This window comes from Lithobates pipiens, unplaced genomic scaffold (assembly GCF_037356315.1).
Source record: "Lithobates pipiens isolate NorthernLeopardFrog02 unplaced genomic scaffold, aLitPip1_a1.2 Scaffold_16, whole genome shotgun sequence".
Classification (NCBI taxonomy): domain Eukaryota; kingdom Metazoa; phylum Chordata; class Amphibia; order Anura; family Ranidae; genus Lithobates; species Lithobates pipiens.
The window spans coordinates 477,988,932-478,002,035 of NW_027507748.1; the positions used below are offsets into that span (position 1 = coordinate 477,988,932).

The 13,104-nt window shown below is 40.0% G+C and overlaps 1 protein-coding gene across 1 annotated transcript in view; it reads right to left on the reverse strand.

Moving 5' to 3' along the window:
• Positions 1-4,081: 4,081 nt before the first annotated feature.
• Positions 4,082-13,104, reverse strand: part of IPO5 (importin 5) — a 71,805-nt gene continuing 62,782 nt past the window's right edge. Inside the window, exon 26 of the mRNA XM_077482996.1 lies at positions 4,082-4,931. Coding sequence (XP_077339122.1) covers positions 4,845-4,931 — 87 coding nt within the window. The 3' untranslated portion in view covers positions 4,082-4,844. The remainder of the gene's footprint in view (positions 4,932-13,104) is intronic.

Consider the following 13,104-nt stretch of genomic DNA (forward strand, 5'->3'; position numbering starts at 1 on the left):
GGCAAACCATAGAGTAATTTTTTTCATTCAACCAGTGGGTTGAAGGGGAGGAAGAGAAGAAAAAAAACAAAAAAAAAAAAACAAAAAAAAAAAAACACTATTCTCACATTTGAGGTGGATTAGGGAATCCTCCCCGCTGAGCTTTTCCCATAGTCAGAATACACTGATCAGCGCTGCCAGCACTGATCTAGTGGGGAAAAATCCGATAGGACTTCTGTACAACCTCCCTGTCCATACATGGATCAAAATATAGCCAGTCCCTAATGAACCAGCCAAGTATCATCCATGTATGGCTGGATTAAGTGTCATAACAGCAACACAGCCCCTGGGATGCAGTTTGAGCACCAACATAATAGATTGTGTTCAATAGGCAAGCACACGCGCATTGGCAGTACCAGCAACATCTTTTGTATATGACAAGAATTTATAAACCAGTGTTCTCCCCTAAGGGCTAGGAGAATATTTCTGTGGACATACTTTTGATCTCCAGAGAGCAGTGTGGACACTAGAGGGTTCTGCATCGTGCCTGTTTATCTTCTCTCCATCCAGCCTGTGTGAAAGCAATAAAGACACTGGGGCTGCAGTGTCCAGTTGGGGAACTCAAATTGCTACCCTTAGAAAATTTAGACATGTGTTACCATCAATAGAGACTGCAATCATATCTTTAAACCCAAAAACCTTTTTGCTTGTAGACCATTAAAAAAAAAAAAAAGTGAACTTTTTCTGTGTGCTGAAGCTTTAAATCATTGAACAGTTTAGTATTAAATACATGGTTGATACTTCCAGTTCCTTGTACTCCACTACTATAAGTTACTATACTATAGCAATGATATAACAGCTGAACCACAGTTTTGTTACCACTCATGCATGTTCTAAATCTACCCACTTCCTCATTTGGCCTCTGGAAACCACCCCATGTAACTCATTACACGAGCATTTAGCAAATTGACATCCTGCTTCCTGTACAAGATCAGATATATCTATGTGTAACAAATTTGATTTATGGAAGCTTGTGCCATGTTAGCTGGCTCACAGGACATTTGCAGAAATGAAAAAGTATTGTGGAATGTTTATTGAAACATAAAAGCGAAAACTTACCAATGGATACAATAAAAATATAAAAAACAGTTGTAGGTAGGAGAGTTGATGGATTTCAGTAGAAAATCACATCTGCTGATCTGTCCATGTATGAGCTTCAATTTCTGGTAAATCATACGGGTGAATGACTGCAAGCAATAAAAAGGAGTGATGGCAGACAAGTTACTACACTTACAAATAGTGCGTCTTTCTGGTATGAGATGTTGGCCAGTTTGAATATTGTGTATCCTGCAGGCTCTGACTGGTGTTGTTGGGCAAGAGGTTCAGGGTAGGACCCAGCAATCACATTGGCCAATCCACAGTCACTAGTTTGTAGATTACAGAAGGCAATGGTGGAGAAATTATTGTGAATCAGTCTATCAAAGCACTGGTAAATGTAGCAGCAGAGCTGGCAGGCTCCGAAGAGTGCTGTACTGGATATATGACTATGTAGAGGCTGGCAGTTATGGGAATTTGCTTACTGGCTAATCAAGGTATTAGATGTTTTGGGTGCAGGGCAGACTGAACAAATTCAATTTAAAACCTTTCCAAATTGCTGAGTGAATGTCCAGTGGAACTGACAGGCTGTGCAACTCTAGTAACACCTTTGCTGGTGCAGCAGACAGATCCAGGGGTGACCTGTTGATCAGCAATAAAGTGGAGATGCAGGTAGAGTCAGATTCAGTGTGCTGCAGGAGCTAAGATTGATGCAAAGTAAAGCAGATCAGCCAGGCCAGGTGCTGTAAATGTTGAGGTCAAGGCTGGCAGGCTAAGAAGACAGAACTGACATATACCAGCACAAATGCTAGCTTTTGGTGCGTATTGTCAGTCTCCGCACACATCGTTGTGAACAGTGGAACGTCAGGCGATGCACAGCTACAGTATTGTAGCAGCATGCAGACTGTTAGGCAACTCGAAAGTTTACTTTTCTTTATTTTACAATGCAAGCATCTTTTTTCTTAATTGTACATGACCACAACAGCACCCAACCAGCGATGTGCAGTCACAAGAATACCCAATTAACTTCTGAAAGGGATGTCTCTAGGCTACCTGAGTTTTCCAGCTTGCTTCACTAAGATATCATTCGACTTGGTTACACTGCACAGAAAATAAAAAATAAACTTGGCATCAATATTGTCACTTGTGCAATGTACTCTTGCTTACAATGTGCCAATAGGGGATGGTTTAAAGTAAATGCTGGATATGGTTCAGGCTGCAAGTCTTAGCCACAGCATTATTCTGAAAGATCGATTTCCATCATGTCATACCGGATGGTCCCAGCAAGGGTACAGCAGAGTTTTGTTCCACCATCAAAGATCACATTCCACCCTTTGACAAGGTCTTCCACTACTAGATATGTGAATGCCTCTTGAGATTTCAGGATCAGGCTACTATCCAATTCTAGAACATGTCCTAGTTTCTGAGAAACTGCTTTTTAATTACTAACAAGACTTACATGTTAACTTCAAAGGAGCTTCCTATTCACATAGACCTGCTCCTACACCTCCCCAGGGACCTTGCTATGCACAAAATGCATGGGTTGGCCCTTAGGCATAAAAAGGCAGCAGCACACTTTAGCAGGGAAATCAATGTATGCATAATAACCATGGAATGAAGAGGGGGGGGGGGGGGAGCAATTCTTTAATCCAACAGGCAACACTGCTTGGCTTCAATTCAGCAAAAGCCCTGTTAGCTCAATCAAGGCATTGGGAGTCAGAACACTACATCTCTGGCAGACCGTGTTAATTTCATAGACTAAATATTTTAGACTAAAATACAACTAAAATTACATTTTAGTCAAAAGATGACAAACTAAAATGGCGCTTTAGCCAAAAGACTGACTAAATTACTAAATTGAATTTATATAACAGCCAAAACTGTAGTGCACATTAAAACTTAATACTATAAATTAACATGTTATTCAATTTTTATTCCAGGCATAACATTACAACATTTACCCCAACAAACCCCATTCGATTTTTTTAGACTAAAAATGTACTGGAGATTTTATTCGACTAAAATTACATTTTAGTCAATAGACAAACTAAATTTGACATCAAAATAACACTGCTGGCAGATCAACAGGTATTTTTCTGCACTTGCAGAGTTAAGTGATAAAACATGACTCCGCAATACATACAGATTATTATTATTATTATTTTTTTTTTTAAGTTTAGCTTCGATATGCACTTTATTATATAAAATTGAATTCCACCTTGGACGGCTTTCAGTAAACAATCACTTTAAGCTAAAAAGTGTAATAGAATTAATTCTCAAAAAACCCAGCTTATTTAAATTTGCTTTTTTAAAAAAAAAAGAAAAAACTGTCCATTGTTTATACCTAAAATAAAATACCTTTAAGTCATTTTCATACATAACATTTTTATTTTGTGTTTTATGCAAAAATGCATATCCAATTTGTCTAATAGTTTGCATACAAACTGAAACATTAACACACAAAATAGCATCAGGCTCCTAATGAGTCCAGGCAAAAATGTATAAAAAGAAAATATATGTATAACTAAAGTAATTTATACATGGTATCTACAGGCGTAAACGTAAAAAACATGACACATTGTGTTAATGTATCATTTAGAGTAATTCTAAACAAAACATTACCTATAAACTAGGAAAAAAAAAAAAAAAAAAAAAGTATAAAGGTTTATCTACCAAAGTATAAACCAATTTGCAAAATGAAAGTGGCATCACCTTTATAGCACAAAGGAGCCCTCATTTCACCTACCATACCACATGCTGGTAAATCTGGCAATGCAAATCAGGCTGAAATAATGGCCTTTTGTGAAGTATTCCATACAGAAATGGACCACAGTCTTTAGTTTAAAAGGGTGACAGTAGAAAGGGTGGGCCCATCACTACTACATGAAAAGGTCAAAAGCAAAGATCTGTTTATTAAAATAAAAATCTCCTTTCACGTGTGCTACTAGATGGCAATTATACAAAAAGATTAATTCAAGACAGCAGGAAACCAATGCACATGCCGGTGTTTGTATTTCATTGTTTATTGAGGAGTGAAGGAGATATTGCCAGACATGCCAAAATGACATTTCACATTCAAGGGCCTGAAGCTACATATTTTCCTGTATCAATTAACAGTTTGGGCACAATGGGTGACCAAAATAAAAAAAAAATATATATATAAGCCAATATAAATCTGTGCAAAATTTCATTTTGAATACCACACTGACTATTTTCCCAGGATACAGGAATTTGCTTCCATTTGACTTGAGTAGCATTAATACTATAGAGACAAATCTGCCTTGACGATTATAACATCGTGCTAAGTTACTAATTATGAACTCACCATACCATTCTAATGAATGACATGGGGAGTGCCATTTTATAAAAAGCTTTGCAGACCCTCTGGGCACTCCGGAATTAAGTCCATTTGCCTTAAAACCAATCTAAATCCCTCTCAACTCCTTAACTGTTGATAATTGACAATGGAAAGTAGTTCTTAACCACGTAAGTTGGAAAAACAGGAGACAGAAGGAAAGGAAAGAATCCTTTAAAAGTTAATTTGTAGGCCAGCAGGAAAGCATCTTGCTTCAAAGAATAGTTTCTCACAGGAGTTTGGAGAATGGTTTATATTCCTCCCAGTCTGTTAGCCTGCAGAATAATGGCCTACAAGCACTACTGCTCCTTTTTGCTGGATAACAAAAAAAAACAAAAAAACAAAGAAACCTAAACAGAAGAGGTAAGTCTGATGTTAGTTTTCCTGATATATATATGCAAATGGTATGAGGCCTTCACACAGTGCTAAGGAGATCTTGTAAAGCTTTCTGCTGAGCAGCAGTAAGCTGTGCAACACATTCTGTAAACAGTCCTCCAGAGGCCTAAAAAAGAAAAAAAAAATACATACATTAGGCTAAATAAACCTGTAAACAGTTATCCACATTCATGATGTTTCGTTTCACATAGGAAGGATACTGTACATATCAGTAATGTTGTGAATTCATGAAGAAATACATTTAAATATTCACTGGCAGAGATAAGAGATTTCAGTAGGCCTCAAAAAGTGGATGAACTCTAATTATTGAACTGTTACTCTTTTGGAGACCTTTAAAATATACATGATCTCACACTTTGTAAAACTTAGATAACTAATCCCCTGCACATTTGAAAAAACAAACTGTTGAAACAAGAAACTGTAAGGCCTCATGCACACGAGACGCAGGTGAAAACTCTGCTCAAAAAAAGCTGAAACGCGCATTTTTCAGCGTTTGCGTTTAAAAAAAAAGATATCATGTAGACCCTCCCCAAGCTCTCAAAGCATGTTTTTTTTTTTCTTTAACTATTTCTGCTATTTTGATCAGAGTGAGCAGCAGCATAGAGAGCAGTTGTACACTTGCATTTGCCTCTCTTTCTGTGGTATACATTTTGAAATGGATCCCATATTGAATATATGTCAGGAAATGCTCCTGATGTTGCTCTTGACGAGACAGCAACGTCATCGCAAATTTCGTGTGGGGTCCAGAGTCAGAGCTAGTCGCTATTGGACCCATCCGTTGATGGGACAGCGAATGTCCGTGGGATATTTCACAAACATTTATGTGCAGCTGCGTACCTACCCCAAGTTTTTTAATTTTAGCCGGATGTCCATTGTCACATTTGACCTGCTCTTAGAAAAATGTACGACCTGGTCTGACATTCGTGGACACCAATATGAAACTGTCACCAGAGGAACGCCTGTTTATAACGATCAGGTATGTATATATAATTTATAAAATATATTTATCTATAGATGTACAGATTCATTTTTTCTATCCTTTAAGGAAAAAAATAAATAAAAAATGTCTATAGCAAATTTAATTTTTTCAAATATCTAAAATTTTCTTGTAGCAATTTTTAACATTTTCATTATTTCTAATATAAAACAATATTAAAATAGTGAATTTATTTTTTAACCTTAATATATGTTTTTATTCATTTTTTCTAGTTTCAAATTGTTTTATTTAAAAGCAAATCTATGTTAGATTTTTTATAATTGTTTTAAATTTGGCCAATTTAATATATTTTTATCGTGAAATATGTACTGATTAATATATTTTAATTCTTTGCTGCTGTATATGGTAGTATAATATTTTTTAATGCCTTATTAACCACTTCAGCCCCGGACCAATAAACACCTTAAGGACCAGAGGTCTTTTTCCAATTTTGCACTGCGCTAATTTAACTGGTAATTGCGCGGTCATGCAATATTGCACCCAAGCGAAATTTGCGTCCTTTTCTTCCCACAAATAGAGCACTCTTTTGATTGCCTCTGCGATTTTTATTTTTTGCAATATAAATGGAAAAAGAGCGAAAATTAAAAAAAAAAAAAAAAAGATTCTTCTTTTTGTTATCAGAAAAATCGAATAAACTAAATTTTAGTCATACATTGAGGGCAAAATGTATTCAGCCACATGTCTTTAGTAAAAAAAAAAAATGTCAATAAGCGTATATTTTTTGGTTTGCGCAAAAGTTATAGCGTCTACAAACTAGAGTACATTTTCTGGAATTTACACAGCTTTTAATTTATGACTGCCTATCTCATTTCTTGAGGTGCTAAAATGGCAGGGCAGTACAAACCCCCCCCCCCCCCCAAATGACCCCATTTTGGAAAGTAGACACCCCAAGGAAATTGCTGATGGCTATGTTGAGCCCATTGAATATTTTTTTTGTCCCAAGGGATTGAATAATGACCAAAAAAAATTTTTTTTACAAAAAGTTGTCACTAAATGATATATTGCTCACACATGCCATGGTTATATGTGGAATTGCACCCCAAAATATATTCCACTGCTTCTCCCAAGTATGGGGATACCACATGTGTGGGACTTTTTGGGAGTCTAGTCGCGCACGGCACCCCGAAAACCAATCACCACCTTCAGGATTTCTAAGGGTGCAAATTTTTGATTTCACTCCCCACTACCTATCACAGTTTCGAAGGCCATAAAATGCCAAAATAGCACAAAACCCCCCAAAATGACCCCATTTTGGAAAGTAGACACCCCAAGCTATTTACTGAGAGGCATGTTGAGTCCATGGAATATATTATATTTTGCCACAAGTTGCGGGAATATTACAAACTTTTTTTTTTGCACAAAGTTGTCACTAAATGATATATTGCTCACACATGCTATGGGCATAAGTCAAATTACACCCCAAAAGAAATTCTGCTGCTTCTCCCGAGTACAGGGATACATGTGGGGGACTTTTTGGGAGCCTAGCCACATACGGGACCCCGAAAACCAAGCACTGCCTTCAAATATAAAATGCTACCAAAAAAACTGTTAGCGATCGCAGAGATCAGGCCTGACTCTGCGATCGCTGCAGTTATGTGTTTAGTAAGTGACAGTGATCAATCGATACTGCACTTGGGTGGGCTGGGCAGAGGGGCAAAACGCAGGTGCTAGCAGGTATCTGGCCTGATCCCGCTAACAATGCGTTTTTTGGAACCCTAAACTGCTGGGGACGCTAGTATAGATCTGATCAGATATTGATCTGTTCAGATTCTATACCACTACGGGGAGGTTTATGCTTTGCGTGTGGGTGTTAGCGGTACTGGCACTAACCTAGCGCTGCCTGGGGCGACACAGACCCTGACCCTAAAACCTAATTGATATCACCCGCCGGGTGATCAGGGGGTTAAACCTTTATTGGGTAATAAATGGTGGGTGCCCTGATGCTATAAAAAGCAAACTAACCAGTCACCCGTAACACTTATAAGGTGATCAGTGGTGAAAGGGTTAACTAGGGCAATCGGGGTTCAAATTTTTATTAGGTAGAATATGGGGGTCCCTGCCGCTATATAAAAACCTGACGGGGAACCTAAATGACTAACTGGCTAACCAGCGTCACCAGTGACACTTATACTGTGATCGCTGGTGAAAGGGTTAACTAGGGGCAATCAGGGGGTTAAAACCATTATTGGGTAGTATATGGGGGTACCTAACGCTATAAAAACCTGGCGGTGAACCTAAAAAAATAACTAGCTACCCAACGACACTAGTGACACTAATGCAGCCATCAGAAAAATTATCGCTTAGTGACACTGGCAAAAGGGGGTGAAAGGGTTAACTCTAGGGGCAATCAGGGGGTTAAACCTTTATGGGGGGGGGGGTAGGGGGCTACCCTGGACCTAACACTAACTGCCCTGACAGTTTTTACTGTTACAACTGACACTGAATGCAGTGATCAGTAAATAAATGATCAATGCAATCAGTGACACTGACTGGGGGAGGGGGTTTGTGTACCTATGTGTCAGTGTAGTGTTTTGGTGCACTTACTTCTGGTCTTCTCCTCGTAGTCCGGTCAAAAAGACCGCCCTGAGGAGAATGACATCACTTCCTCCTGCCTGTGTATACAATACACAGTGGGAGGAAGCTTCTCATTGGCCAGGAGCGATCCAGAGGGTTGGCCAGAAACCAACGGCCATCCCCTCATCACGGATCGCTCCTGAAGCGAACCGGACCGCCGTATCCAGCGGGAGGGGGTCCGATCAGACCCCCCACCCGCTGGAAGGCAGGCACGTACATGTACGTGCTTGCGCCATTGCGATGACGTACAATGGCAATACGGCGGTCCTTAAGTGGTTAAAATATCCAGAACCCTAACACTAACCACCAACCCTATCCCCTTACACCAACCTTATCCCCTTACACCAACCCTTAATCCTAAACAATAACCCTAACACCCAACCCTAATGACCAAATTACATTGCCGCAGATGGTCACAGTTGACTTTGAGGCCTTGTATCTCTGATGCAGAAAAGTGAATGACATTTTGTGACCCGAATTTGGGGCCCCCTATCTCGGGGTCACTTGGTGATAGGAACCCCAAATTTGGATATGTTGTAGTGTTAGATACAGTGTCTGCATACCGAATTTGGGGTTCCTGGCAATAATTGGCCCCAAGATATGGGCCCCCAAAGTTGGGTCGCAAAATGTCATTCTCTGATGCAGAAATGTGCATGACATTTTGCGACCCGACTTTGGGGCCCCCTATCTCATGGTCACTTGGTGATAGGAACCCCAAAGTTGGTTCATAAAATTTCATTCTCAGATCATATTTGAGTTCTCAGGTCCAAAAAATTGGGTTCCTTTAAAAACGCATATAAACGCAAACGCGGCTAAATGCAGGTGCCGCGTTTTGCATCTGAAACATGGACATTTTTGCGTCTGAACCCATTTTTCTGCTTCTGGGAAAACGAGGTTAAACGCTACTGCATAAAAAAACGGCAAAAAACGAGACTGTGTGCATGGACACATAGAACATTGAATGAGTTCAGGGGCAGTTGAAAAAAAAAAAGTGTCCAACTGCATCTGAACACGCGTTTAACTGCGTCTCATGTGCATGAGGCCTAACAATGGTAGCTTTTGTCACCAAACAAAAAGATGTGTACTTATTTTGTTGGTTAGATTGAGAAGACCAAACTTGCATAGGTAATGATCACATGGAAATAGCCCTTAAGTAGAAAACCCCATTGTGTGCAAGTGAAGACTGGACAATATACAACCATGAAGACAAAATTCAATAGCTAACACCTTGTCCAACAAACCCTATTCTGTGAATTGTAGGGACTTTATGGGCACAGCTAAGCCATCTAAACATTTATTGGACTGCTCAAAGTCCATCTCAAAACATGGCATTAGAGGGATATGCAAGTCAGACATATTTTAAAAGTACCTATGATCTTTTATAAGTCATTTAAATTAAATGCGATATTTGTAGGTCACAAAAGATATTATAATTTTAGTATCTAATGATCTAAAGAACTTTGTCATAAATATATATGAAAGTGTGATCATAAGTAGAAGTGTTTTAGCAACGAATTAGTATTATGAAAAACAATCAGGATTATAACTGTATAAGAATTTAAAGAGGAAGTAAACCCTGATGAGTTTACTTCCTCTTTCATTCCCTGCAAAGGCAAAGCATAATGGACTACTATGCATCGCATAGTAGCCCATTATGTGTCACTTACCTGACACAGGAGCCAGCGATGTCACCGCTGTCCCCTGTAGTCCGGCGCATCCATCTTTACGGTGGGGTCTTGCAGCTCCGCCGCTGTCATTCGGCGGAGCCGCAATGACGTCACTCCCGCGCATGCACACGGGAGCCGACACGCGCGGCAGCTCCATTATTGGAAATGCCGCGCTCAATGCGCCGCTGTCTACGGCGCATGCGCCGTAGACAGCGGTGCCTGTCCTCGGGCAAATCTCCTAAACCGTATAGGTTTAGGAGATATTTCTTGGACCTACAGGTAAGCCTTAATCTACTAGGCTTACCTGTAGGTCAAAGTGGTTTGTAAGGGTTTACAACCACTTTAACCTATGTCTAGATAAACAAATATTAATTGGATATATCAGAATTATCCAGATAAATAATTTATGGGATATTGATATATATCTAACCCATGTCCTTTCTAAATGGACTAAAGATTTAATAGATATACATTGATATACACATATATATAACCATTTTATACAATGGGGATTATTAAAAATGATGTTAAGCATATTTTCTATTATATCGGTTACAAGGATTCCTGAACACTAGAGATATATTAGTTAGACCATATATAAAAACGAATACATATTTTAAAAAAGTATTAACTTAAAGGAGATAAACACCAAACACATGTGAGACACCTGGTGGTTGAAGGTGCTATTACCATAAAATCATTAGACACCTGGGAAAGCCAACCATTACATGTTGCCTGCCAATGAGGAGGGAACACATACCTTCTGGGCAGAACTTATATACTATAATTTTATGAGTTTTGTTTAAGAGGATATTTAAGAAACAAGAAAAAGATGCCATAGGGAGAGAGCTCAGGGACGCACCCTGGGAGGGGAACTGGGAGACCCCCAGACAAACTGACACTCATGCACCATGTATGGATACATATTTTTACATTCACGAAGATCCCTGCTCTTTGGAACTCTGAGGTCACACAAAGTAATTCCTCTGTAAGAGAAACCATGTTGAAAGTCACGGCAGCCATCTTAAAAATCCTGGTAACCAACAATCCAGACTAGTAGCCATTTGAAATGGGTAAATATGCCATATTCATTATATCTTCTATGTTCTCTTACAGTGCCTTGCGAAAGTATTCGGACCCCTTGAACTTTTCAACCTTTTGCCACATTTCAGGCTTCAAAGATATAACATTTTTATTTTTTGTGAAGAATCACCAACAAGTGGGACACAATTGTGAAGTGGAACGAAATCTATTGGATTTTTGAAACTTTAAAAAAAAAAAAAAAAATGAAGTGGGGCGTGCATAATTATTCGGGCATCTTGCATTAATACTTTGTAGAGCCACCTTTTGCTGCGATTACAGCTGCAAGTCGCTTAGGGTATGTCTATTAGTTTTGCATATCGAGAGACAAATTCTTGCCCATTCTTCCTTGCAAAACAGCTCAAACTCAGTGAGGTTGGATGGAGAGCGTTTGTGAACAGCAGTTTTCAGCTTTTTCCACAGATTCTCGATTGGATTCAGGTCTGGACTTTGACTTGGCCATTCTAACACCTGGATACGTTTATCTGTGAACCATTCCTTTGTAGATTTTGCTGTATGTTTGGGATCATTGTCTTATTGGAACATAAATCTCCATCCCGGGTCTTTTGCAGACTCAAACAGGTTTTCATCCAGAATGGTCCTGTATTTGGCTGCATCCATCTTCCCCTCAATTTTAACAATCTTCCCTGTCCCTGCTGAAGAAAAGCAGGCCCAAACCATGATGCTGCCACCACCATGTTTGACAGTGGGGATGGTGTGTTGAGGGTGATGAGCTGTGTTGCTTTTACGCCAAACATATATCGTTTTGCATTGTGGGCAAAAAGTTCGATTTTGGCTTCATCTGACCAGAGCACCTTCTTCCACATGTTGGGTGCGTCTCCCAGGTGGCTTGTGGCAAACTTTAGACGAGACTTTTTATGGATATCTTTGAGAAATGGCTTTCTTGCCACTCTTCCATAAAGGCCAGATTTGTGCAGTGTACGACTGATTGTTGTCCTATGGACAGACTCCCCCCACCTCAGCTGTAGTTCTCTGCAGTTCATCCAGAGTGATCATGGGCCTCTTGGCTGCATCTCTGATTAGTCGTCTTCTTGTCTGAGCTGAAAGCTTAGAGGGACGGCCAGGTCTTGGTAGATTTGCAGTGGTCTGATACTCCTTCCATTTCAAAATGATCACTTGCACAGTGCTCCTTGGGATGTTTAAAGCTTGGGAAATCTTTTTGTATCCAAATCCGGCTTTAAACTTCTCCACAACAGTATTACGGACCTGCCTGGTGTGTTCCTTGGTCTTCATGATGCTCTCTGCGCTTTCAACAGAACCCTGAGACTATCACAGAGCAGGTGCATTTATACAGAGACTTGATTACACACAGGTGGATTCTATCACCATCAGTCATTTAGGACAACATTGGATCATTCAGAGATTCTCGCTGAACTTCTGGAGTGAGTTTGCTGCACTGAAAGTAAAGGGGCCGAATAATTTTGCACGCACCACTTTTCAGTTTTTTATTTGCTAAAAAAGTTTAAAATATCCAATAGATTTCGTTCCACTTCACAATTGTGTCCCAATTGTTGGTGATTCTTCACAAAAAAATTAAATTTTATATCTTTATGTTTGAAGCCTGAAATGTGGCAAAAGGTTGAAAAGTTTAAGGGTCCTTTCACACGGGGCGGATCAGTTCTGATCCGCCCCGTGGATGTCCGTTTGCTCAGCGGGGATCACTCCGCCGATCCCCGCTGAGCAGGGAGATGACAGGTCTGTCTCCGCACACTGTGCAGGGACGGACCTGTCACAGCGCCGCTCTCCCCTATGGGAGATCGGATGACGACGGACCGCAGTGCCCGTCGTCATCCGATCCGATCCGCAGACGGATGGAAAAATAGCTTTTTCCTCCGTCACACTTTTTCGGATCGGAGCGGGTCGGATGTCAGCGGACATGTCACCGCTGACATCCGACGCTCCATAGAGCTCTATGGAGCACCCGTTCAGGTCCGCCTGAA